Source organism: Primulina huaijiensis, chromosome 7, assembly GCF_012295235.1.
Source record: "Primulina huaijiensis isolate GDHJ02 chromosome 7, ASM1229523v2, whole genome shotgun sequence".
Taxonomy (NCBI): domain Eukaryota; kingdom Viridiplantae; phylum Streptophyta; class Magnoliopsida; order Lamiales; family Gesneriaceae; genus Primulina; species Primulina huaijiensis.
In genome coordinates this window covers 5309547-5336707 of record NC_133312.1, presented here as the reverse complement: position 1 = coordinate 5336707, position 27161 = coordinate 5309547, and the positions used below count along the sequence as shown (strand labels likewise).

General features: G+C 33.7%; 3 protein-coding genes and 1 long non-coding RNA gene across 6 annotated transcripts; all 4 read right to left on the bottom strand.

The window, feature by feature from the left end:
* Positions 1 to 1341: 1341 nt before the first annotated feature.
* On the bottom strand, positions 1342 to 6712 carry LOC140980366 (rop guanine nucleotide exchange factor 14-like). 2 transcript variants are annotated; one of them, XM_073446145.1, is made up of 8 exons: positions 6490 to 6712; positions 4931 to 5062; positions 3223 to 3618; positions 2964 to 3118; positions 2665 to 2739; positions 2312 to 2581; positions 1871 to 2218; positions 1342 to 1792 (listed from the first exon to the last, which is right to left on the bottom strand). In XM_073446145.1, the coding sequence occupies exons 2-8, from the start codon at positions 5004 to 5006 to the stop codon at positions 1481 to 1483; spliced, it is 1632 nt and encodes a 543-aa protein (XP_073302246.1). In that variant the 5' UTR covers positions 5007 to 5062; positions 6490 to 6712; the 3' UTR covers positions 1342 to 1480. The 2 variants fall into 2 exon arrangements, with proteins under 2 accessions (XP_073302246.1, XP_073302247.1); XM_073446146.1 differs by lacking the exon at positions 6490 to 6712 and adding an exon at positions 5420 to 6097.
* Positions 6713 to 8925: 2213 nt separating this feature from the next.
* Positions 8926 to 10754, bottom strand: LOC140980383 (uncharacterized). The gene is made up of 2 exons (XR_012175933.1): positions 10138 to 10754; positions 8926 to 9495 (listed from the first exon to the last, which is right to left on the bottom strand). It is a non-coding gene; the product is annotated as an uncharacterized lncRNA (long non-coding RNA).
* Positions 10755 to 14203: 3449 nt separating this feature from the next.
* LOC140980425 (uncharacterized) lies at positions 14204 to 17459 on the bottom strand. Of its 2 annotated transcripts, none has more exons than XM_073446232.1 (3): positions 17183 to 17241; positions 15730 to 16007; positions 14204 to 14717 (listed from the first exon to the last, which is right to left on the bottom strand). In XM_073446232.1, the coding sequence occupies exons 2-3, from the start codon at positions 15977 to 15979 to the stop codon at positions 14434 to 14436; spliced, it is 534 nt and encodes a 177-aa protein (XP_073302333.1). In that variant the 5' UTR covers positions 15980 to 16007; positions 17183 to 17241; the 3' UTR covers positions 14204 to 14433. The 2 variants fall into 2 exon arrangements, with proteins under 2 accessions (XP_073302333.1, XP_073302332.1); XM_073446231.1 differs by lacking the exon at positions 17183 to 17241 and adding an exon at positions 17305 to 17459 and having other exon boundaries at positions 14206 to 14717.
* Positions 17460 to 22639: 5180 nt separating this feature from the next.
* On the bottom strand, positions 22640 to 25880 carry LOC140981200 (ABC transporter G family member 14-like). The gene is made up of 5 exons (XM_073447515.1): positions 25625 to 25880; positions 24540 to 25332; positions 24008 to 24181; positions 23665 to 23852; positions 22640 to 23441 (listed from the first exon to the last, which is right to left on the bottom strand). Exons 1-5 carry the CDS (start codon positions 25748 to 25750, stop codon positions 22797 to 22799), a joined length of 1926 nt encoding a protein of 641 aa, XP_073303616.1. The 5' UTR covers positions 25751 to 25880; the 3' UTR covers positions 22640 to 22796.
* Between the last annotated feature and the right edge of the window lie 1281 nt (positions 25881 to 27161).

Here is a 27161-nt window from a genome sequence, read left to right as displayed (position 1 = left end):
AATGCAACGAATTTTTCTCAAGATAAGTTACACTAATGTTCCCGTTAAGATATTTAAACCATTAGAAAAATTAATTATATTATTTTTCTGGAAGTAATACCAATATGACATTAGTAATTTGATTGTGTTAATTATACTTATGAGTTAATATGAAATATTAAAATAAGTGTCATAAGAGTCAGTAAAAAGATGATTTATTGTCAAAAATATTATTATTATAAATTGCAAATAAATGACAACATTTAATCCATATTTTTTTAAATCAATCCATCAGTACTTTTTATGTGATGATAGATTGTTATAATAATTAGTGGTGAGCATTTGGTCGGTTCTGTTACCAACCGAACCGAAGCGAAATATTTAACAATAACCGAACCGACCGAATTAAGTTTCATAACCAATGAAAACCGTACCGAATTAAAATCGGTTAATTCGGTCGGTGACCGAATTAACCGATTAGTTTTTAAAAAAAAATTATGATTTAACTTTAATTATATATGTAATTTTTTTGAACACTACAGTCTACACAAATGCATAAAAACATAAAATCACATACCTCACAAATTTTTCTTTAGAATTAGGACTGATTTTAAAATTAAAAATTAAAAAATATATTAAAATTGATAAATAATAAAAATTTATTAAATAATAGTATTTATTATATCGGTTAATTCGGTTAGCCGATTTCAAAATTTTGAAAACCAGAACCAAACTGAATTAATCGATATAACCGAATTTTTTTTAATTTAAAAACCAAATTTTTGAAATAACCGAATCGAATTTCCGAATTGACTCGGTTCGGTCGGTTAATTCGGTTTAACCGAAATTTTGCTCACCCCTAATAATAATTTGTAGTTTATATGTTATCAAGTATAAGTGTCTAATAAATTAAAGGTGACTAGGAAAGTAAAAGCATCCAGTAGAAATTGTTGTCAATTTACATGAAAGAGAATAATAATCAAACAACATTATAAATAAAAAATTGCATATCATTGATTATCAAAAAAGATTGTAATAATTGAATATTATAATAAAATATATGCATTATTGAGAGAAGATGACAAATATCAAAAGAAAACAATATGATAAAAAATATATGAGAAAAATTTTAGTAGTCCCAATCTTTTTTTAAGATTAAAAAAATATGTTTTTTTCTAAATTAGTTACATATGCTAATTAACACGAATTGTCAAAATTTTCAATACTATTATCATTATCTTTTGTTGATTTAACTAATTTTATTTAAAGTTCTAATTACTTCAACTTATGTTTTCCACGTGCAACGCACGTGCATTATTTCTAGTATATATATATATATTATATATATATATATGGAGTGAGTACAAATGCATGCTCGTAGAACATAAAATTTAGGCAGCTAGCCAGCCACGAGACGTTGAAATTGAGATGAGGCATCCAAAAGAGGATACTCTTCAAAAAAGTGTACAAGATGTGTAGTAATTTATACAAATATAACCCATTATGGAGAACTCTGAGCAGAAACACTAACTCTGTTTCGGCTTGGTGTTACGTTCACCGCACCAGCTATGGCATCCTCACATTGATCAGAAGAGTGATCAATTTTATTCAATAGACAATCCCTCACCCGATCAAGCATCGGGCTATCTAATACTCCCGGAATTCTATCTCCAACAAGGCGCCACATTGCCACAGGTGAGTTTGGATTGCTCGTCACATCTTCCTGCAGAACATCAGCTATTCGCATGACGATGTTGAATGCCAAGTTAGCTAGTACGCGAGAGTAAGCTTCCAAAATAGCACATCCCACATCCTGGAAAGATTTTATGTCATAGAGTTTAGAACTTAGCCATGAGCCGATAATCAAAATATTTGATTTTTCATTAGTTACCTTGCCGTATTGGATTTTTGTGACATTAACAAATGTGCGAGGAAGATTGGGATATCTCATCTTTATGTGCTGCAGAAGCACTTCTGCCTTGTACAAGAGCGACTCCAATTTATCAAGCTCGGATAATGGATCTTTCATGAAAGACCACGACGTTCGAATGGGAGACTTGGCACTAGATTGTTCAACGGTCTTTTCTTTCCATGCAAAGATGGCTGCTTCCAATCTGTTCACTGCCTCAAGTGCAAGATGTTCTGATTTCAGGTTCAGCTGGTCGATCATTTCCTCCATCGAGATTGAGTCCTCACTAAATATTTTATACATTTCATCCCCAAGACTTGCCTTTCCAGACTGAAACAAGAGACGTACCATGAGGAGAAACGTTATAGAAAAAAGGGATAAAGTTGGCATCTTAGAGTTACAATTTGAAGAAAGCCAACTTACCTTATGAAATGCTTCTTTAATGACAGTAGGAATTGGCATTTCAGCCAAAACACTCTCATTTATTGATTTTGCAGCTTTGAATACTTGATAGACCAATCTACCCTGATGTAACAATCTCTTTCTTTCCGTATCAGAGAGTCCAGAGTTAGGCACCTTTGGAGAAGAAAGCCACCATCTTTTGCTCTGTCCGGAACTCTTGCTTCTTTCTTTTGCTTGACTACCAAGTTCCGAGTACCAAAACTCAGAGTTAACCATTGAATCGAGTGTTTCCTATCAGTTTGAGAAGAAACGAAGTGAATTTAAGTGGTTAAAAAAGTATTTTAGTTCACTTAAATTGTGAAGAGACCACCTACAACAAGCATGGAATCAAGTTTCTGCAATGCTGGAAGATTCATATGCACATCTCCTCGAGCCTTTGGGGTCATTATCTGCACTAAAAACAGGGTTACATTTTCGCATTTTGATCATATGTATGATCAGAATTTTGACTAGTGAAAAAATAAAAAAGGCTTGACTCCTCCATCGACGAAAGTCTATATTGTAGAAATGTTAACATCCTAGAATCGGTTGATGGTGAAACTGAAATATTTTTAAAACCATTAAACATAGTGCAAAATTAAAAAAAGGCAGCTCTTTAAAAGTTAAAAGGTACCTCTAATGTTCCACCATCAATGCCAGTTTGCTTAGCAGGAACCAACTCAACCATGTAATTTGTGGGAGACAACAGCCAATCCATTTCTCTCCGCCACAGACTCTTTCTCTCTTCTGCCAACGGCTCTAACTTCCAAAGCTCACCAAAAACAGAAGCTGAAAATTCCCACAGAAACTTCCACAAGTATTTAGAATCGAAAATTCCACAATTCAGAAGAAACAAGAGTTTTCAAATTCTGATCTAAGCAATTTGCGGGTACCTGCCAGACTCGTGATAGCATGTGATAAACCTAACGCAGTGGAAACACCCTTAGTGCCACCTGTAAAATCCTCCCCGAGCAGTAGTTTAGCGAACCTCTCTTTCATTGTTTCGACATCAGAAAACCGATTGGTACAATCTAGTTTTTCTTTTCCAAAATTGTGTTGTGGGCTTGTATAGATGTTCCATGCTTCTTGATACGGATCATTTTTGTCTTTCTTGATGATCGTCGATAGAGAAGAGAATGATCCAGAAGCATTGTTGCTGGACGAACAGCTGGTGTCATCTTCGTCTAAGGTATCTGTGGTGCAGTCGTCTCCCATGCTGGTGCCACTTTCATCGTTGTAAGACTGACCGTTGAGAATGCAGCTCTCTAAACCATCATAAGTCATTACTCCTGAAAGAATTGAAGTAATTTGAATTCTAATGCTGATAACTTCTTCATAACTTTCATAGAGTGAAAGCGGAAATTATCTAAGAATCGTGAAATAGGCCAATTTCAGGCCCTTATTCCGGACAGTCATTGGAGAAGGAATGATGTATACATGTGACATAGCCTATATGGTCACAGTACGTCTCATTTGGTAAATAATCATCTTAATATCTTACATCGAGGGTCATTGTTTAATATAGCTAAGAACAGAAAAGAGAAAAGGTAAACGCAGTAATAAATAAAGGCCAAGCAGATGAATATTATGGAGATACATTCTTACAGGAAATATTGAAGCAAACGGATAATATATTTTTATAAAAAATAATGTGAGAGGATCAATGACTGCATTGTCTAATGAAATTGGAGTGTGGCAAACAGTACTTGGACTAAGGTCCACCATTTCCATAGATAATTTAAGAATGTAGTAAATGGAGTGAAGCAGTGGCGGGACAGTTTGAGGTAGATGTTAGACACTCGAAACCAAAAGTAAATATAAAAGAGAATGAGATATGTTTTTATTATATTTAGAGTTTTTAAATTGATTAGCTTTGACTGATTTTTAAAATTATTTGTCAGTTGACTAAGATTTTAAAATCATTAACCGCCTCAACAACCTGTTCACCCGCCAGATAGCCTCGGAACGCCAATAGAGACCGCCATAGGCAAAGGAGCGGTAGAGGGCCGTCTACTGCTTAGACACAGACTCGACCGCCATTTAGAACACATCAATTTAATAAGCAGGTTTATACATATTCTAGATGGTCTCCTATCATTTACTGCTGTTGATAAATCATAATCAATTTGCCATTATGATACTTATGCACACTAGAAGCAGAGGCCCCATTTGTCTGGGTAGGAAGCGAAAAACTTTCCCCTCAAAAGTAAACTATTCACTATCAAAGTTTTTGAAAGTACGCATTTTGCTTCATGTCATTCGAGAAATATGCATGTCTCTAAATCATGAAAGGTAAGGTTTCGGGGGACGTAACCACTCTCATAAATTTCGCTCCAAGATATTTCTACGACTTTTCAGCTAGAATTCAAGAATTTAGAGCACAATTTGAGCAAGTGACCATGTTCAATTTCTTAACGTCATTTCAATATCAATTTAAAAATCGTTTTCAAGTGTTTGGATTAATTTTTTTTATGAAAGAAATAACCATGTTAACAAGCACAAATCTCCAAAAATAAAAGATCCAAATACCATATATAATTAATTAGTTTATAAAGATTAATCAAATGCTCAAGGTAATGAAGAAAGAAGGAGAGGACTTACTGTTTTGTTCATTCACATCAGTGCTCATTTCTCTATTTCCCGTCCAGCAGGCTAATCTTTTCCTCAAGATGATCATTTTTTCGATTGCTACGGTACACAGACTCGTTGATTCAAAAGCTATAACCCAACCAACTGAACAAGAAACCAAACAGAAGGCGGAGAAATTAGTAAAAAATCATACAGCACTAGAGAGATGCAATCTACATATCCGACTTGACTACTTCTCATTTCATGTGGCACCTCACCAGAGATGAGCACGGGTTAATATAGGGAGGGCCCATGATTTTTCAGGAGGAGTGAGGCAACTAGAAGGTGTCACCACGAAATTTGACTTTTTTACATAAATTTATATGAAATTTTAAAATCTTTTATGCTGTCAGTGGCAAACGACTCCAGCCCATCGAGTCCTTAACTTGGTCGTTAGAGTAGAAGATGCAAACTGAATTGAAAGAGACTGAAACTCAGATTCAATAAAAAAAAATGTCATACTGAAAATTTGAATATTTGCTTCAGGATCAACTCTTCATGGCCTGAGAGAATTCTTGAGAAATCCGAATCAAAATGTTGATAAAATATATATGTGCCGTTCAGTCCAACCTAACTAAATTTATTCCAAATGGGATGAGCCCAAAAGGGAACACAAAATCCGTCATTTATGTAAGAAAAGTGGTAATACAATCATGGATTAAAACTATACTTAAATTGCATAGATGTCAAATTTATTCACTTTCCCTGGCTTTAAAAGGGAACACAGGTGCAATAATTAATTAAGATGTTGTACACAATCTTTTTCAGGGAAACCCAGGAAAAATTGTTATTATATGTGCTTGTTTGTCTGCCTTTGGACCCGGCTCGATGTTTCTCAAGGGGTCCAAGGTTCGAAGCAAATGCTCGAAGACTAGCATTAAATAGGAAAAAAAAACAGATTGTGCATAAAAAATTTGAAGTCCCGATCCCGAAGCCAGGAGAACAAAGCGGAGGGAATTTTCGGTGCGTTGAGAAAAATGAAGGGAAGAATTGAACAGAAATCCACAGCATTAAAAAAAAAGTCTTTTTCTTTTTTTCTTTTCTTTTCAGGCAAATGGGCATGGTGTAAGCTAAAAGAAAGCCATAAACGAAAGCCTTTGACGGAACGAGACAACCTTTCGTAAGGCAAGAGTGAGTCAAAAGATAACTTTATTGTGCGTCATCTCTACAAATAAACTGTCTTTGACTGCTCATTAGAAAACTACCAGGAAGGAAAATAACCAAAAATCCAAAAAACAAACAAACTTACACACACAGAGAGTGACACAGAAGACACATTGATGCATTTCTGTGCGTAAAAAAACGTTTGCATGGTGAAAATTTTGGTATGATCATCAAAGAAACTTGAGAAAAAGATACGAAGAGAGAAGACCTTACATGTGAACAAATTTCTTGAAATAGGAAATAAATATTGAAGCATCGTAAAAAAAAAATTGGGTTTTAACAGCAAAGTTAGAGAAAGAAAGATGGATCACAAGAAAAAGGACAAATGCCAAGAGAAGAAAGGAGAATTAAAACAATGACTCGCTTACCTTTAATCTGATCACAGACACAGCAGCAAAAACAAATTCGTTCAGAAATTGTTCAAGAAAAAGCTCTGTTTCTGCAGGTAATTAGTCATAAACACGCAGAGGTGAGAATGGAGACGTGAAGAAAGAAGTGTCGTGAGGTGAAAGGTCAGAGCAGTCGGCCATCAATGGTGAAAATATATTAATAGAGACTTCTGAAATGACAGTAGAGAGCAGAGAAGAAGAGAGGAGAGAGCGCAGTGTGTTTGTGAGGCCATTTAATAATTTTATATAAAAAATATATTTTAATTGTTTTAGCAAAACTAATATTTTTAAGCAATCATAATTAAAAAAAATTAAAATTATTTTTTATTTAAATAATGTCATCATCGTTACAATGAACGTTGTAAAGTGAGGGTTTTGTGTGCATAATGAATAGATCTCTTAGTTAGATTTACTTATCCTTCTCCAAACTTTTGTTTTCTTAAACTTTTGTTTTCTTAAGTTTTTTGTTCTACGTCAGGAATACCATCTCTGGAATGGAATTACTTAAACATAGATTCGCCCGTGGTTTCAAAACCAACCGTAAGAATTTTGGAAATCGACGAGTTAGTTTCCAATACATGATGAAATCGAGATTCTACTGTTTGCACACGTGTTTGGTTTTTTTATGAATTCTGAATTCAAACTATTTCGAACTAAAATTAAAGATTCAATTGTTAAAGAAAAAAATAACAATATCACTTGTGATTTATAAAATAATTTAATTTTAATTTATACAAATCAAGCATGTTTGATTATATAAAATTAACTAAGATTTATTTACAATTTCGGTCATGGTTAATACAGTTTTGATTTTTAATTCTTAAAGAACTGGACCCATTGGTTTTGAAAGAATATTTGAAGAGATGATATGAAATGACTTCAATTTAAAATCAATCATAATTACTCAAGAAAAAAACTTGTGTGAGACGGTCTCACGGGTTGTATTTTGTGAGACGGATCTATTATTTGGATCATCCATGAAAAAATATTACTTTTTATGTTAAAATTATTATTTTTTATTATGAATATCGGTATAGTTGATCCGTCTCACAGATAAAGATTCACGAGACCGTCTCACAAGATATTTACTTTTGAAATATATTGTCAAGTGAATTTGTCTAAACAAAATAATAAACTTATCGTTATGAATTTGAACATCTTTACTTCAAATCTATTCATCCAAACAAGACTGGTTCCGGTGGGAGATAGCATAGGCGGCTTCCCAGGGCCTCCCCTTTACCTCCATTTTTTTTAATTTTTTTCATTTAAAACCTAGCGGGCATCTCAAATTTTTTTGCTGAAATTTAAAATACTGTCATTTTTTTGTAATTTTTATAATTTTTTTTCGTAAAAAAATCTTTTTTATTCTTAAAATTTTTTTCTTTTTTTGTTAAATTGCTCCACTCAGATGAATTAAATTGTGATTTAAATTGGTTTTGATTGTCCGGGATTCTATAATCTTCTAATTTGCTTATTTGTTTCTTGGATTGATTTTTTCAATTTGATCATTATTATTCCTTACATGGTTAGTATTTAAATTATAGTCTTTATTTGTTTGTTAGATTTATTTTGTGACAAAAACCAATTATTCACACTTCTTTATTTTGATGATTTTTATTATGTTTTAATTACACATATATCATCTCTAAATCGTAATATTAGACTAATGAAATTAATTTATTGACTTTTATTACTCAATATATGTCTTTTTTTTTATAAATTTATAAATTCACGTAAAATATTAGATATTAAAAATAATTATATGTATTTAATTATCAGTTCATATATAATATTTTTATATGTAACAAATTTTTTTTTATAGAATCTTACCAATAAATTAGCCTGAGGCCTCCCGTTTTCTGCTGCAGATGCAACCTAAATTTCTTTAATATCAATCATTTGACCTAAATTAGTAGCCTTTTTATCACCTTTTTCGATGACCGATTCAACCACACCTTTAGTAGTAGAGAGAGAGAGCTCAAGCAATGCCACCGACCTTTAGCATCATTTTGTTTTGGGTTTTGTACATCAACCTCTTCTAATTTATAACAGTTACGGCTGCAACTTGTTTGCAAAATGCTAATACAGAGCATTGAAAAGGCGAAGGAATGTGTCGCATAATTTGTTTAATTTGTCCCAGGCATCGATTATCTGGGAGTTGAAACTCAATGCATTCACCTGACCTAAAAAAAACAAAATACAACTTGGCGAAGATCAAGCTACCCAAACTGAATAAAATAGTTCATCTAGAAAAAGAAATCAGAGGCATGGCTAAAGTTGGCAAGAAAAAGGTAGACACAAATGAGAAAGAAAACATTAAGACCATGTGATCAAAGAGTGAACAAATAATTATTACCAAACTGGGCTCAGAGTGTCTTGAACAAATGAATTATACTCGTACAAATGCAACATCGGTTGTTTTTGTTTTTTTGTAAAACATTAGGGTGGGGAGAAAGTATGGGATACTTTTGCTTTCACATCTTTTGTTCCCGGGTGACCATTGGCAAAATTGTCATCAATTCAAGGACATACAGCAACGAGGAGGCTTAAAACTCCAAATGTCACCAGATGAACATCTCATGAACCAAACATAGGAGGAAAACTTTGCGCGAAACTGGTCAACTGCAAGGAGATTGGACTTCTGAGAATAAACTAGAAGAATCAGAGCATGTCAAAAAAAAAAAGCAGAAGAATCAGATAACTCTTTCTAGAAGATTTACATAAGTATCTTCATTTATTTCTTCCCCATTGATCACTGATAAGGTCATTCGAAGGACCAAGATCCCAAGAAAATTATATCAATGGGGGGATGTCTCCGAAGAAACAAATTAGCGTTCCCATGTCCCAACCCCGGGATGCTTTACTCTTCACAAAGTTAGGAGATGTCGCAACCGGAAAAGCACCAATTGCACATTATCAGTGAGAAAGTGTCCCAACTTTCCAAGGAGAAAAATGTTGTGGTGACAAATGCAATTGGAGGATACTCTTTCAAGTCTTCTACAAGATTCTCCGGAAGCAAACAGTGGCTCACTGAATGCCTCAAGAGACGACACTTTAGTTCAGGTATAGTCTATTTTGTTTCACCGCCAATATATATTGATTGTTCATGGTAATCAAATAAAAGGAGATGACATCGTGTGTTCCAACATTGCAAGTAAATTTATCATCTTAAGTAACAAACAAACAAACAAAATAATGGTTCTTGCACAACTTGTATCCAGTCCAAATCTTTTACAACTTGGTTACATTTTTTGCCATCAACATGTGCTGCAATTGGGGAACATAGCAAAACTTACCCAACGTATATGGCAAACCTTCACTTGCTCCAATTGCCGTAAAAGTTTTGAAATGTCTTTACAATGCTTAATCGTGACAAAACATATGACATAACACAACCATGGATGCTTCAACTTCCATTAAACTTGCAAATCACGATACGTGAAAATTATTAAGAAATGTAAAAAGAGCAACATTAACTACCTACTTCATTTCAAGAAGAATTTTAGGAACGACAAAAAANAATCAAATAGCATAAAAAGTAACTTCCCTGGAAATCCAAAAGGCTAGACAGCAACTAACAAGTTCTCAATCATCTGGCTAAACTTCAATCTCAAAAGGTAAATGGACCACAGTATCAAATAGCATAAAAAGTAACTTCCCTGGAAATCCAAAAGGCGCGATTCTCCCTCATCTGCACAACCGATTCTCATTTTCGGTCACGTGCACTGTGAATCTAAAATTACAGCTGAAAAACAAGACCTACCAATCCGAACCAGATCCAGAAATACTCCGTCGGGTTAGAACAGATCAAAAAGCAAAATAATTAAACCTGAAGCAGATCAACATCGGATCCGTTCGAACACAACGGAAAACGTCTCATTCACCGCGGTCTCCGATTCAGTTGATGCAAGGCGGGAACCTGATTCTCTCTCAAATCCAACGACACAAAATTTGCACCGAAGCTCACACGTAATACTCACAACGTATAGAACGACAAAGAGCTCGAGGTACAATGCAATCGCGGTAAACGTTACCGTAAGCGAAGAGAGTTCCCGACCTGCACCAAGCGAACCAGAGGCCGCCGCAACAAATGAAGTCCCTCGTGGATATATAGATACAGAGCACTGAACCTGTAGATCATCATTACAAATAGATCTGGAGAGATGGATGTGTGGAATGGAATTGTGTGGGAAGACGCGAGATGGTGTTTATATAGCGGAAACGGACGCTGGAGATTCAGCCACGTTAACAGATATGAGAAGTTGGGAATTGGTCGCGAACATGGGCGTATACACGAAATGTTTTCATCCTGAGCTCTTATTCAACATAGTCTATAGTCTAGACTGATACTTGAATAACGATAAATATTTAACTTACTAATTGATTTTACAAAAATTTAACATAATCTATAATTAAAATACATAATAATCATATTTTTTTTGCTATGGGATGGAGCCACCCAACGATAAATATTTAACTTACTAATGAATTTTACAAAAATTTAACATAATCTATAATTAAAATACATAATAATCATATTTTTTTTACCCTGGGTTGGAGCCCACCCAGCTTTTGGGGTGGTTCCGTCCCTGTCGCGAATTTCCAAGGAGCCCACTGGAAGTGAAGTACACTGTCGCCGTTTTACGAGGAGCAGACGTCATATTATTATAGATAGGGTGTCTGTCGGTCGGTTCGATTTTCGGTTTTTTATTTCGGTTTCTCAATTTTCGATTTTACAAATATATAATCCGATATCCGAATCATTTTTCTTCGGTTCGGTTCGGTTTTCTACCGAAATGGTTCGATTATTTCGGTTTGGATACAATTATTTAAAATAATAAGATAAATATATTGTAAAATATAATATGTTATCTTTTTACATGATTTCTTAGTAAAACATTTAAATATAAAGTCTAAATGGATTACATAAGCAACAATCAACTAAATATTATTCAAAATAATTCATCATTCACTGATATCATCTCAAAAAATATATAATAAAAATAAAATTATTAATTTAATAAAATTTCAGTTTTTTCGGTCGGTTCGGTTTTGACATATATAATTCGAAACTGAACGAAATAAATTTCGATTTTAACATTTACAACTGAATTATAAAATTCGGTTTTCAGTTCATTTCATTGTTCGGTTTTTTCGATTTGGATTTTCGAGTTTTTCTGTTTTATCCGAAGTTTGAACACTCCTACTTATAGAAGCAATACCATTTATGACAATAACGGCATTACCACAACTTCAGGAAAAAAGAGTCATTTTAAGTTGATACTCCAATTTCGCATAAGCTTTTTGTAAAGCTTTTAACGTCCTCAATTCTTACTCAAGCAATCAAACCAATCTTTAGTAATTATGAATATTAATTAAATAAAATTCGGACCGAGTTGAAAATTTTATAGCCAGGCTTTATTCATTTGGATCCGTAGACATTAACTAGATCATGTAAATTTTTTATTTTTTTTTGAGATTCGAATGGTAGCAACTTACTATAATATTACAAAAAACTTGATGTTTTACTATAATGTGTAACAGCCTTGGTTCCGACAAGCGAAGCTAACAAAAACCAAGGTCCAAAAATGTAAAATCAAGGTTGAAAAGAACAAAGATTAGACGAGACAAACAAGCTAAAGACGATAAATATGATCACCATTTTGCATATCTAATCATTCAAATTAGAAGTGTTTATTTTAGTTTATGCTTCAAATTTGACTATGTTGTTCATATGTCATGTCTTTTACGTTTAGTTGTGAGTGATTATGTGATTCTGTTGAGTTCACGCCTCTTCTGTGTTTGATAATTTGTTTCATGAATCCATGTCTTTTATGCGTTTTTCGTTTCTCAATTGATTCTAATCATTTGGAGCTACTGAGTTACATAAACATTAATACTGTATCGTTTCATGTAATTAAAGTAATTAAGGCATGTTTTTTGTTATTTATTTTCAAAATTCTAGACCAACATTTTTTTAATATCATGAGCAGACATAAATGGTTGCTAAACGAAAAAAACATTACTGAATGTTGTTAAAAAAGATATAAGATCTAGAGGCATTATGTGATTGAAAATTGTTTTGTATGAACAAGACCACTGTGTTATTATCAAACTTTATATATATGTGTGTGTGTGTGAATGTAAAACTTTAAAACCTTTATGTCGTTAAGAGTTAGTTGTGAAATTACAATTGGAATATACATTATGAAGTAATTTATTTATTAATCATTGAACTGTTTATTTTTTTTGTGGTTTGGTGTGGTTTTTAACAATTACAAATACACTCTGTCAAATTCTTTCCAGCAGTGGTTTGAAAAATGTACTCAATTTTAGGTTATTGGTACTTCATTTGCCTCAAATGGTACCCTGTACCAATAACCTAAAATTAACAGTACGTAGGGGAAAGAACATGTATATTGTTTTTACAATAATATGTTTATTGTTATGAAAAAATAAAAATTAACAGTAAAAAATAAAAATCTCAAACTCTCAAAATTATCACACTACACACTTTATAATATTTTTCTCTCAACTCAATTGTGAATTTCTTCACAAATGGTGAGGCTATTTATAGAATTTCTTTCGTAATAATCCAAAAAATAAATTACATCATAACCTTCATCATCACACACAAATTTATAATTTTTACAACTCTTATTTTCAACATTCAAATATTCAATACGCATGTTTTAAATACTAATTTTCAACATTGATATTATTAAAGGACAACAAAGTAAATTTGGACTATTAAGTGATATTATACTAAAACTCAGTTGTTGTCGGTAGACTTGTAAAATTGGGATGAGTCCGTATGGTTGGTTCGTCCCGATACAGAAATGGGACAAGTTAGGGTTGGGGAAATCTCAACACGTTTGGAGCTGGGCCAAACGGATTGAGTCCGTGCAGACCACGGGTTAGCACAGGGCAAGGTAGGACAGGCCGACCCTCCAGAATATGATATTTTTCCTTCATAAAATTTTATTTTTAAGCTTTTTTTTAATTATATATTTTTAAGTTTTATTTGATTTTTGTGGTATTTTTTTATTTTTTCATATTTTATTTAATTAAATAATTTTATACAATATTAATTTATCATAGTAATGCTTTTAAACATTGGTTGAACTATTTGATTAAAATTTATTTTCCATTTTCATAGCATTTCAAACTTTTTTAGAATTTTTTAATTAAAAATTAGCATTTTAAAAAAAAACTTTTTTTATTAAAAATTAGGCGAATCGACACCTCTCGTGGCCCGCATAAGTTTGAACTGAGTTGACCATTTGTCGGCCTGGCACCCGCAACCCGCCAATGGCCTGCCCCACCAAATAACGGGTTACAGACAGATCTATCCAACCCGTTTTGACATCTCTAATGTCGATTATCAAATAGAGATTGAATCTTGATTGAAATATTTTACTGATACATATTTTTTAACTTGTTATAACAAGAATAACTCATACAAAAAAAATATCATGTATACGTTTTATTTCCTAGAAGGGTTAGTTATACCGAGTTATGATACACATCATCCCCTTATGTTTTCAGATGATTAATTGAATATATTTTGTATTAATATNCAGGTGTAGCATAAACTGATCCTCAAATCATTTTCTTGTGTTTCCTAAAAAAAGATATAAATCATATGTGTTATCGGGGGATGTTGCAATTGAATGTGCCTGATGCATACACACAAAAGTGTATATTACACAATCAAGATACATGTGAATACATGTGAATACCTGGAATATGTTGGAAAGATTTTGAAAATAAATCGACATTGTTCACATGCCATATGAAATGGAAAATAAAGGAGAACACCTATATTATATTGTGCTACTTCCAGGTGTCATAATTAATTCAAGAAAAAAAATAAAATAAACCTCCTTCACCATAACCAATATTACTCATAGATGTAATAAATCACTTCCACTTCTTGAATTTCCCTCCATGCATTCCAAACATTCCATGCTTTCCTCTCTTATGCTTTCCAAATTTGCCATGCTTGAACTTGCCATGTTTCATCTTCCCATGACCATAATGGCCCATCCCATGCCCAACACCATGTCCATAATGTCCCATGCCATGCCCGACACCATGTCCATGATGCCCCATGCCATGAGCGCCATGCGTCATATGAGCAGCGCCGTAGGCGGCTGCCGCTGCAGCAGCACCTCCAAGCATCGCTCCAATACCACCAGGTCCCCCTGCAACATAAAGGAAACTAAGAACAGAGGAAAACCAGAGACACAAAGAATTACACGTGGAAGAGATACTATTTAACTATGCGCAACAAACTTAAGCTTTACAAGAACTATGCAACGAACATAACCAATCAGTTCATGGTTTCTTACTGCACGTGAAAACCTCATATCGAAGAACCATAGTTCTAAGCAGATGCCCCTGATCGAAATTGGATCTACTTGTCTAAGAGCTCTAGAGCCTTCAAATATAATAATGCAAGTTTCGAATGAGGGTTTTCAATGCTCAGAGGATAGAAGTTGTCCGAGTATTTGAATGTCCCTAGCAGTAAACCACCTTTTAATATAATCAACCTAGCTAGCGGGCCTTTTAGGCCTTCTTTCTAATAAAATAAAATACCCCTACTGCTTTGTTACCAGAGCTGGATTGATTCAGTCTTTTTCCAGTGCTAATGCTCCTACTACTCCCCTTCTGCTGCTAGTCTGACTCCCATGGATGGTTATGGTGGTTCCCTAGCTGCTGCTCCTACTCCTTTGGCTGGGTTTAGAGAGAGCGTGAGATAGTTGGTAGCTAGTCTAACTTCCTTTTATCTGAACGCGATGACAGGATGTAAGGTATAGTAAGGAGAGTTTTTTGAGAATGTCTGGTTCTTCCGCGAATAGACTCTTAGGCTAAGAAAAATATGTTTTGATCCCATCTTTGAAATTGAAAGAGTGGCTGAATATTTGAACGTCCATAGATACGAACTGTGACCCAAAAGCCTAAATGACAGGTATGGTACCCATGTCTACTTGATTGGCTACGTGACTCGCATCTATCAAACTAAAAACATAACAAGTCATCCTTTCAGTTTGACCTCAACTTTTAGTTAAGGAATTAGCAGAAGGACCTTATATTAATTCTATCGAAAGGCGACACATCCAAAGAAAATAGAAGACAAGAAACCAAAGCAATCTGCCAGACAACAAATCCAACACTTAACAGAAATCAACAAATCAAGCTACATTTAAACATCACCTGAATGGTGTGGAGCAGATGAGCCAGGATAACCAGCCGGGGAATGGCCGTGTGGTGGATACCCTTGTGGAGGATAACCTTGTGGTGGATACCCTTGTGGAGGATACCCTTGCGGAGGATATCCTTGGGGAGGATAGCCTCCGGGGGCTGGTGGATACTGTCCAGGTGGATATCCTTGTGGAGGATAATGGCCATGGTGAGAAAAAAGCCCTTTGTCAGATTCATCATGCTTGTCTTTTCCACCTCCCATTTTCTTTTATCTCAGTTGATATAGATACCTAGAATGATAGAAGGATAACTTGTAAAACATAAAACAATTTGAATTTAAAATTACATACAAAAATACATAAAATAATTTAGTGTCAGTTACATTAGCCACTAGCTAATACAAAGTACATGTTAGCAAATTTCAGTCAGATTTTGTTAAGTGAAATGACACAAAATATTCATCGAGAGTGCCTGGTTTTCAGCCACATCTCAAACAGCAAAGTTTAATCGAGCTCACGGTATCGTAAATGACTTCAAATATTGTTCTGGTAGTGGAAATTAGTTTCGAGTTGACAATTTAAACTTCTTTTCAAATCCTTGATTACTTCATACATAAAAAAGAAAAAAATTAAAGGGTATCACATCTCCTCTTAGGTGTAATCTTACATTTTGCAATCGACATGGTATTTGAGTTCACAATAAAGAACACCAACTGATCACCAAATTCCCGAGCTAAAAAATAACAATAAAAATAGTTCAAATTTCTGTTCGAGTATTGTAACATATAGCATCCAAACATAAATTTTTACTTCGACACAACTAGCACTCCTTGTCATTACCACTTTAGCACAAACCAAGGACAAAAATGGCAAAACCGTCCCAAACTAAAGCTTTAAAAATAAAAAAAAATAGAGGGACAAAATCATAACTATTTGTGCAGATATAATATATCAAAGTCAATAAATTTATAAGGGAAGGACCATGGCAGGCCGTCTGCTCCGGCCCCTGAAGGTCGGAGTCGAAGCGAACATTTCACAGAATATGAGACCTATGCCAACAATTTCTCAGTGTCGGATTTCAAAACAGGAAAAACAACCACTCAACATTGTACGTAAAGAAACCAATAAAAGCATATAAATCCATAACAATCCACCCTCCGGAACGATTTGCAAGACTCATCCAAAGCCAACCAGAAAACAACAATTAACGACACAAGTTTTACTTTCTTCATAACCAATACATGAAGGAGAACATAAAAGGAATTTATTTTAAAAAAACAAGATATTAAATCTCACGACTACATTCCCTAGAGTACATAAATATTTTTGGTTTACATTGCTATAGAAAACCCCTACAAATAATTTCAGATTCTCAAGTAAATCATCACAAAATTTATCCCGATAAAAAGAGAAGGAAATTAAAATGACATTTTCCCAACCATGTATTATCACTCAAGAATACTTACATTTAACGAAAAAAACACCGCAGTATACAAAATGAAAATCTATACACGCAAACAAAAATTTACTTCTGAATAATCTGATCCAAAAAGAAACAAACTTTATGGAAGAAAAATGGGTGGGTTACCTTGAAAAGCTCTACAAGACGTGCGGCAAAAGCGTAAAAACAAGAATTGAATGGACAATGACGAAGAAGCAGTGCATTTGATATATTACATTTATAGTAAAACGAATTTGCTTTATTTTCTGATGGTTTCTCGTTCGGCTCCACGCGTTGATAGGACGAGAAGAGCTGCATTATGCCACGCGTTAGATATATAATAACAATAATTTATATCATATATATGTTTGGCATTAATAAGAATACCTACGCACACATTGTGAGTTTTTATAATATTTTTTAAATTTATTTGACTTATATTTAAATGAGAATAAAAAACATAATTATAAGAAATAATGAATGATTACACTGTAATTTTGATATATGAATTAAAAAATAAATAAATAAAAGAGAATAAAAAGAGCAAAATAAGAATTGAACCTGCAAACAAAGGATCTATCCGCTAAATTAAATGTGACTTGCATTAAAGTTTTAACACTTTATTAATATATAAAATTATTAAAACAGAAAATGACACCAAAATTTAGTTACTCTAAGGATCTCACACTTAATAATATAGTATAGATGTATCATGCATAGTTTGTTGCTGGTCTAGTTTTTAAATGAGTCCGGTCTGTCGGTTGATTTGTCTGGTTCCGCCAAATTCACAGTTGGGTTATCAATTTCGTAGCTAGCTCCACCATATAGTGGGGTATGAGGTGGTTCGTTCGATCCTGGGTGTGGGGGCAATGCCCACACCCTATATGAATGGTTGAGATTTCACTTCATGGGGAAAAAAAATTTAAAAAAAAATTGTGCCAGAAAAAATTCTGGCCCTTGGATGTACCCTGCAGGGGATTATTCTGCTTGCAGGGGTATGATGGAATAATCCGGGGTATGATGGGTTGATCAGGTGGTTAGATTGACAATATCTTGACACTCTCAAATGAAGAGTCGACGTGTCAAATGACGAATTGTGGTGGATTGCAAGTCGGTTCATTTCACTGACTTGTTTTGACAACTTTAGTTGTTAAAAACACGAACACACATAATTTGCGTAATATATTCATGTTATAGGTTATAAATAAATACTGATTTTTTATTTTTAAAATAAGTAGTTTAGTAATGATTTTTTTTGTATAAAACATGGATCTTCTCAAATATTTAATTTGAAAAATTATTTTCCTTTTATCTATAATAATTAGTTTAGGGAAAAATGGAAAAATCGATGAGATTTGCTTAAAATTATTAATATATTAGTGATATTAATTTTTGGTACGTGTAGAATAGCGGTCTTACGGCCCGCCGTGGAAGTTGCGGTGGAATTGTCGGAGGCTGCAGCGGACTTGGCGGTGGCCATCAGAACTCGGCAGCGGTTGCTGAAAATCCTTGCTGTTGATGCCATGACTTTCGATGCTTCTTTGTTTTCCTCGCAAAAGAGAACGGAGTTTTATTGACTAATAAAACCCTGGGTAGAGAGAGAAAATGGAGGGAAAATCAGGAATCGAATGGGATTTTGGGCCTATTCGGCTAAGTTATTTCGCAAGTGAAATCTCCCTTTTATTTCATATTTAAAAACAACTCAAAATTTTAAAATTTGCTCATGCTAAAAATAATAATAATGATAATTTAAAATTTGCCACTTACATCATCTACTTCTTTTTATTTTTTCACAAAAACACCTATGAAATCGTGTCAATTTAGACGTCAATTTGGAAGATAAACATCCAAATCGGATCAGTTTATGAAAAATTATTATTGCTATGGAAAAATATTTTTTTTCTTTTTAAATATATACCGAGTCAATCCAACTCACGAATATAACCATCTCACAGAAAACTTACTATTTTTTTAATGAAATATGTATTCTATTATCAACTACATAGAAAATGACCATTTTATATTACCTTTTCAATGTAATTATAGAAAATTTCCATAAATTAAAATTGTGGATGGAATTTAGTGAGAAAGTGAGATGCTCTGGTTATTATTGGATCATAGATTTATCATAGGCAAATTAGTGGGTTCATTTTTGTTGAAGAAATAGAGTACCAGTTTTATCCATTGGCTTATTCTAATAGAAAATATTTTTTTTACAAGAGACTGATATTTAAAAGTATATAATAATAATATTTAGCATGTTACGTACAAACACATCAATTTAATGTGTAACAAAAGTGAAATATACTTCTTGAAAATCAAGTTATTTTGGGGTATATTTTTTTAACCCTGGTTAACCATCTGTTAAAGAAAATGACATCTTCAAGTGTATTTCAAATACACCCGAGCTTATCATTTTCTTAAAAAAACAGTTGGACTAGATTTATTTTATAAATTTTCCCGTTATTTTATCACCACCATTTAGACGAAATGACATAAAAATTCCAATTTGAGGAGGAGACATGAGATCAAACTCATGTGGAAAAGGAAAAATCATCCACCACACCTTAATATTGTAAGAATAATAAAAAATCGAGTTGACGAGTAAGAAGTTTAACAATGTCAATTTAATATCAGAATGGAATCATTATGGAAATATGAATCTTAACATGACGTAAATATAAATTATTCTGTCAAAAATTGGAGTAAACAATTTTATAACGAGGAATGATATTAATGAATCCAGTATCTTCTATTAACTATTTATTTGAATATTATTAAAGTAACCTTGAACTAAAATTTTTAAAAATCAATTTTAATTTATACAATAATAGTTATCTAAGAAAGAATTTATATTCTATAAATCCAACTGATACGGCAATATTTTATTCATGCATATAAGCAATTTTAGCTTAGATAATTATGTTCCTTAAATATAATAAAAACGAATAATAATAAGTTTTTGGATTCCAACCCAATATTTTGATCCCAACTTTATGACTTGATTTTTGAGTTATAATTATTATTTTTTAAAGCTCAATAATGGAAAAAAAAAACGATGAAAGATATGGGAAAATAGTTAGGGCATCTCTAACCCTATCATGGCACAGCACTGTTGCTATGCCAACTTTGGTGTATCAACTTCTTATTAGCAAACAATCATTAGATGTTTTAGGACCGACGCTTGTCGTTGTATCAAAAGTTATAGTTATTGTTAATCGTGCAACTCTAATCTTTCAACCGTACAACAGCTCAGACACCACGTTTCGATTGCTCTACCAAATAGATGGTAGAACAGATGTATTTATTATACCTCAAAAATCTATTCCCTAATAATTGCACTTCATGTAATCAATGAGAATCGGATCCATGACCTTGGTTCTGATACCAATTGTAGGAGCGAACGTTTGTTACTTTACCAAAAACTATATCTAATAATAACGGTACAATTCTAATATTTTAAATTGTACAACAACTCAATTTTTCTACCAAGTAGAGACGATTATTGAAGCTCAACATATGTATCACTCCATGAGAGGGGCTTTCTCCTATTAGTTGGCTTCAGTTTGGTCTTCACAAGTAAGGTGATCGTTGAAAAAGCTCTTATTCTTTCATTATCATTGTCAAGTCTTAGAGTACTGCTCCCTACAACATTTATGGATCGTAGGAGATATGATGAGTCAATCTTGTTGCGGATGCTCGTCTGTGTTTCCTGGTGCATCAAAGGTTCCAAGTATTGATTGGATCGATGGCAGAACTTTAAACCCAAAACTCTGTCTCGTGAAAATTTAATGCCACAAGCATAGGTAAAAAACCGAAATTTTGATCATGGCAAAGACATTCAATGGAAATAGTAATGGCTAAGACCGAGGTGATAATGGCAAAGACATTAATCAATGGAAATAGTAATGGAGTTATTATATTTTCTTGTGATCATATATATGATGGTAGAATCATTTATGTTATGTTTGGATTGATGAATTTCAAATATATTTTTGTAATTTAGAGAAATACGACTATAAACTTAAAATCCACATCTTCCATGTTTACATAATATTTCATGTTAGTTAAAATGGATTTTAAGTTCACACAATAATGGATGCATTTGAAATTTATTCTACTTTGTGTTACAATTATGTAAATAAGTATTAATGTATGGACTTAAGATTTCATATGTTGTTTCATTATTAACAATAAAAATTTAATCGAAATCCATAGATTTTAAATCCATCCATCCAAATGCAATTTTAGTTCTCCTTTTGTTGAGTGCATTAGTTATTGATTTAAAGAATTTTTTTTGCATTCAAATGTCGCGGACATCAATCCATATCCTGCTAATCAGCACTTTCAACAACATCATCAGTTACAACAGTTGTAAATTACCAACGACAACGGATTAAAAATCCGTTGTCGTTGTCGTTTGTTGTTTTTGTTGTAGTGTTTGATATAATTTTTATGTACTCTTTCTTTAACACCGTGATTTTTCCTTAGTTTGAATTTTTAGATCCTTAGAGGAATTTATTGATCAAAATTGGGCTTGGAAAAATTAAATAAAAAATTGTTATATTATGGATTTCCATTCAGAAATTTTTATGAGTTCTGATTGAGATAAATTTATCCGTGATTTTGGAAGTAATAAGGCCGAATTTATGACTTTTGTGGGCTTAAATTTTTAAGTCGGGAAGAGCTGGTTGGAAAGGCCTTAACTGCTTTGGATGCATATGAATGAAGCCAAGGCTGCCGCCTGCCGCATGTCGAGCTGAGTTGACAATGAATTGCATGGGACTACGAGTTTCTGTTCGAAAGCCTAGACGAAAATCAAACCTCGATTCATTAGTTTTAAATTAAGGTTTTTTCCCTGAAAAGCTCAAATTTTTATTAGATTTCTTGGTTTTTATTTCTGTCAAAAAGATTTTTCTGTAGTTTGAATATTTCATCCTTGAGGTTTTTAAAATATCAAGTATTTTGACTGGTCAAGTGTATTTTAAGTAAATAAATTTTAGTAAAGTAAGTTTGAAATTGGCTATCCAGAATTTTTAAAGAAAAATTTAGGCGCAAATTAGCAAGTTAGTATGGGCTCATTTAGAAACAACTTGTACCGATGGATTCCAAATATATTTATTTTAAATATATTTTTTGTTGTTTCAGAGAATTCAAACCACGAACTTCAAATCTATTATTTGGATGTTTATATAGGATTTCATGACAGATACGTACGATGAATTTCAAATGCACAGTATAATTGTTTCATTTGAAGTTTATTATATTTTATGTAACTATATGTTGTTTTATTATTAACAATAAAACTATAATAGAAACACGTAGATTTCAAATCTAGTCTGAGTAGTTTTTAATATAAAATAGTGTAAAAATTCTTAATTTCTGCATATGAATCGAATGAAATTACCCGTGGCCTGCACTTTCTTATTGAAACGTGCACATCCTTATTTTCGATGGTCTACATCTTTGATTCAAAATGGTATATCTGCTTCTTAATCAGATTAATATAAACTTCAGCCTGAGTACTTCGTAGACTTTTTTGGCATTCTATGATCGAAACCTAAACTAACATTATTCCTTGGTTAAAGAAGTAGAGAACTTTTTTTACCAATAAATGGCTAGCTCGGCATTAAGCATCTTCATCGCACCCGGTGCAAAGCTAGGTATGCAATAAATCGATAGCCTACTAACATGAGCATCATGATGGACATATCCATCCATAAATGGCTTAAACCTACTGACTTTATGGGAGGATAATCTGCGACTCCGCAATAGACTCCCTTTGCACACTCATAGAAGTCATCCTTGTTGTACTGAACCCCAAGAAGTAATTTGTAACAGTAGTAGCTGTAACTCAGGTATTTTAGCCAAACTATGAATGGAGGAATTTGTCTGACATAGTATCCTCCAGCAATAAGGAAGACCAAAGTTGTTACCGAGGCTAAAGTAGCAGCTTGCTTGACATCCATGAGTATGGCACCAAATGCCAAGCCAAGACTTTGTGAAACAAGAACGCTTAAAAGAACAACCAGGAGGGAGAGCATAAAGGTGGCAGGGTCGGGTTTAAGGCCACCCATCCAGTAAAAGATTAATGTAAATGCTGTTGGAAGTGCGAGCTCCAGAGGAAGATCTCCCACTGTTCTGGCTAAAAAGTAGGAGGAGAGGCGGTACATGCCAGACGACCTTTCCTTGATCAGCATGGTTCGTTCTTGAGGGAAGGTGAAAACAGCATTGTACAGTGGGTAGAAGCCCCAAAACACGGAGAAGAAGAATAACATGGCAATCTGCGTATTGAAGTAACTCTTTATTAGCTGTGACATAGTTTGTAATGTAGCCATGTAGGAGTAGACGACATGTACATTTGACAACGGGATGATTCATGGAATAATTTGGAGTGTTGGTGTGTAAATACAGTGTCAAAACTTTCCAGATAGTGTTTTGGAAATTTGTTTTCTCCGATGCAGATGCACAGAAGGGATATGTTTTATGGTTGTGGAGAATTCTTACTCGGTCATCGATGTGAGATGATGGAGTGTGCCACCATAGAAGTCCACCAAGTATTGCCATGCTTATTACTTGGAAGATTCTTAACCTGTTGAAGGATTCAAATCTTCGCTCTCGCAGTCCTCGTAAGAGGAGGATCTTAAATTGATGCCACCAAGTTGTGCACCACTTCTCTGACGTGTTGTAGAATCCTGCATGATTGGAAAAATGATTGAACTATTGATCAGTAGTCAAACAGCAGGAAAAAAGTGGAAACATTAAATCATCTGGGAGTCGAATGTCTTCCTACTCGATAGTGAAAAAAAGTTGAGAGAATTAATACGAAGACAAAATAATGGAAACTCACTTTTAGAAGTTTCCTTCTTGCAACTGTTGATACTTTCTGAGCTGCCTAACTCCATTTTCAGCCTTGTAGAAATGTTTTTGTCATAAGCGGAAATTAGAGATTCTCGCACATAAATTGGATCTTGTTGCATGTTGTCACTGTGGCCAGTGGCATGCTGGAAGTCGGGTCCAGTTCCTGGAATGTTGTGTTTTATCCTTATCCATATATTTGCAAATGATAAAGACAACAATTCATCATATACCAAAATCTCTTTATATTTCTTCATATCTCTAACTAGGAGAGGGTTTCTAGCTAGAAATTACTATAAGAAGTGATTAACATGCGTTAGACATGATCCATAAATTTCTGAGATTGAAAAAATGCAAGGTGGGGGCCATTTGAACTCCATTAATCATGCCAAATACCGTTGTCTTGCGAGTTCCATTTCTCTTGTTGAAAGAACATGGCTGTAAATGTCTTAATGCCCTTACGGTTTAAGTCATCAAGTAATATTCTCATGTTAGACAAGTGTTGCTTAGAAATTCCTAATTACCATTGGCAAGGTCAAGCAAGAGATCAGCTGGGTTGACAGTGATGGATGTAGAAAAACCAATTGAAGCGAAGTACTCCAAGGCATTTGAAGCAAGGCCATAGTAGATTGGGCAGCCTTCAGACAGCAAGACTACCTTGTCAAACATATGATAAAGCCTGCTTGAGGGCTGATGTATGGTGGTTATAACAGTTCGACCTCCGGTAGCTAGCCCTTTGAGTGTGTTCAAGATCCGTTGAGCTGTGGTCGAGTCAAGACCAGAAGTGGGCTCATCTAGCAGCAGTAAGCTTGGGTTGATTAGTATTTCTTGACCTATGCTCACCCTTTTCTTCTCTCCACCTGATATTCCTCTGAACAGTGGCCCTCCTATCATACTGTTTTGACATCTAGTTAACCCAAGCTCTGTTATGACATGCTCCACATGCTGTACTATTTTTTCTTTGGTCAGGCTGTTGGGTAACCTTAGTAAGGAAGTGTATAGAAGAGTTTCAAACACAGTAAGATGTGGATATAGGATATCGTTCTGTGCAACAAATCCTATTCGACGCTTGATAGAGCCTGAAAATAGCTGAGCATTGTAAGTGATCTTTCCTGACAACCTCCCAGAAAGGCGGCCTCCGAGGGCTGTGAGTAGTGTGGTTTTTCCACTACCTGATGGACCTAGCATCGCCAATATTTCTCCAGGACAGACCATCCCTGTGAGCCCATTGAGTATTGTTTTCTCTCTACTGCTTGATATTCCTCCACTACAAGTTCCTTTTCCTTCAAGATTCACTTTGTAAACAACTTCTTCAAACTGTAAGTTAATAGGAATTTTCTGTAGATCAGTATCATAGTTACCGATGGCTGTAACTGGAAATTATCTGATCAATTATTGTAGGAAAGCTTCTCATAATTATTTCTTGTTTTTATTTTTGTGGCATGCAAGTCAAAAACTATGTCGACTACTCTCTAGCAGCCTATGCATCTTTGAGCATGCGAGTAGTCTGGTAGCTAGCTGGGGGAGGGTGGGAGTGCCGTTACGAGGTTTCCATAAGTGAGTTTTGTGTGTGTACGTGAGGGGAGAAGAGTGAGAAAGAGAGATGGACCTTTAAAGTTATAGGGTATACAGTCCCTAGCAGAGAAGATTCTGAATTGTAAGTGATATGAGCTGTGTCACAAGCCTCCATCGGCACTTCATTCGCTGGTTTTGGTACCACAGGACACAGAGGCATGGCCAATTTTTTATGATTCTAAACTGTGTTGGTGGTAATATGCAAGAAATGTGTAGAGATAGAGAGAGAGAGGGTCACGTTAAAGAGCTACTTTTAACTTTGTTTCCTAAGTGAACTGGCTGGTCCGATTATATAGGCAGCAACTTAGATACAGGGAAAACCTCTCTCTGGTGGGATTCTACCTTTTCTCTTTTAAAAATTACGTTTTACATGGCCTAAATCTGTTTTATATTATCTCCTTGGAGATTCCTCTTTCTTTCTTTCTTTCTTTCTTTCTTTCCTTTAAAAACAGATGTTTGTTAGCTATGTAATTTCAACCTCTAAAACTAAGTTCGGCTCTTCTCATATCCTATCTCTATCAGGCTTTATTCTTTATCGAGTTTACACAAAAATTGCCACACTTAGTATTACTAGAAATAATGCACGTGCATTGCACGTGGAAAACCTATGTTGAAGTAATTAGAATTTGAAATAAAATTAGTTAACTCAACAAAAAACAATAATAATAGTATTGTAAATTTTGACAATTCGTGTTAATTAGCATATGTAACTAATTTGGAAAAAAAAACATATTTTTTTAATTTTAAAAAAATATTTGGACTACTAAAATTTTTCTCATATCTTTTTTATCATATTGTTTTTTTTGTTATTTGTCATATTCTCTCAATAATGCAAATATTTTATTATAATATTCAATTATTATAATCTTTTTTGACAATCAATGATATGCAATTTTTTATTTACAATATTGTTTGATTATTATTCTTTCATGTAAATTGACAACAATTTCTACTGGATGTTTTTACTTTCCTAGTCACCTTTAATTTATTAGGCACTTATACTTGATAACATATAAACTACACATTATTATTATGGGTTAGAAAAATTTCGGTTAAACCGAATTAACCGACCGAACCGAGTCAATTCGGAAATTCGGTTTTCAAATTAAAAAAAATTCGGTTATATCGGTTAATTCGATCGATTCGATTACGGTTTTCAAAATTTTGAAATCGGCTAACCGAATTAACCGGTATAATAAATTTTTATTATTTATCAATTTTAATATATATTTTTAATTTTAAAATCAGCCCTAATTCTAAAGAAAAATTTGTGATATATGTGATTTTATGTTTTTATACATTTGTGTAGATTGCAGTGTTCAAAAAAATTACATATATAATTAAAGTGAAATCACAATTTTTTTTAAAACTAATCGGTTAATTCGGTCACCAACCTAATGAATCATTTTAATTCGGTTCGATTTTCATTAGTTATGAAACTTAATTCGATCGGTTCGGTTATTGCTAAATATTTCGGTTCGGTTCGGTTATGACTAATTCGGTTCGGTTTGTTCGGTAACAGAATCGACCGAATGCTCACCCCTAATTATTATAATAATCTATCATCACAT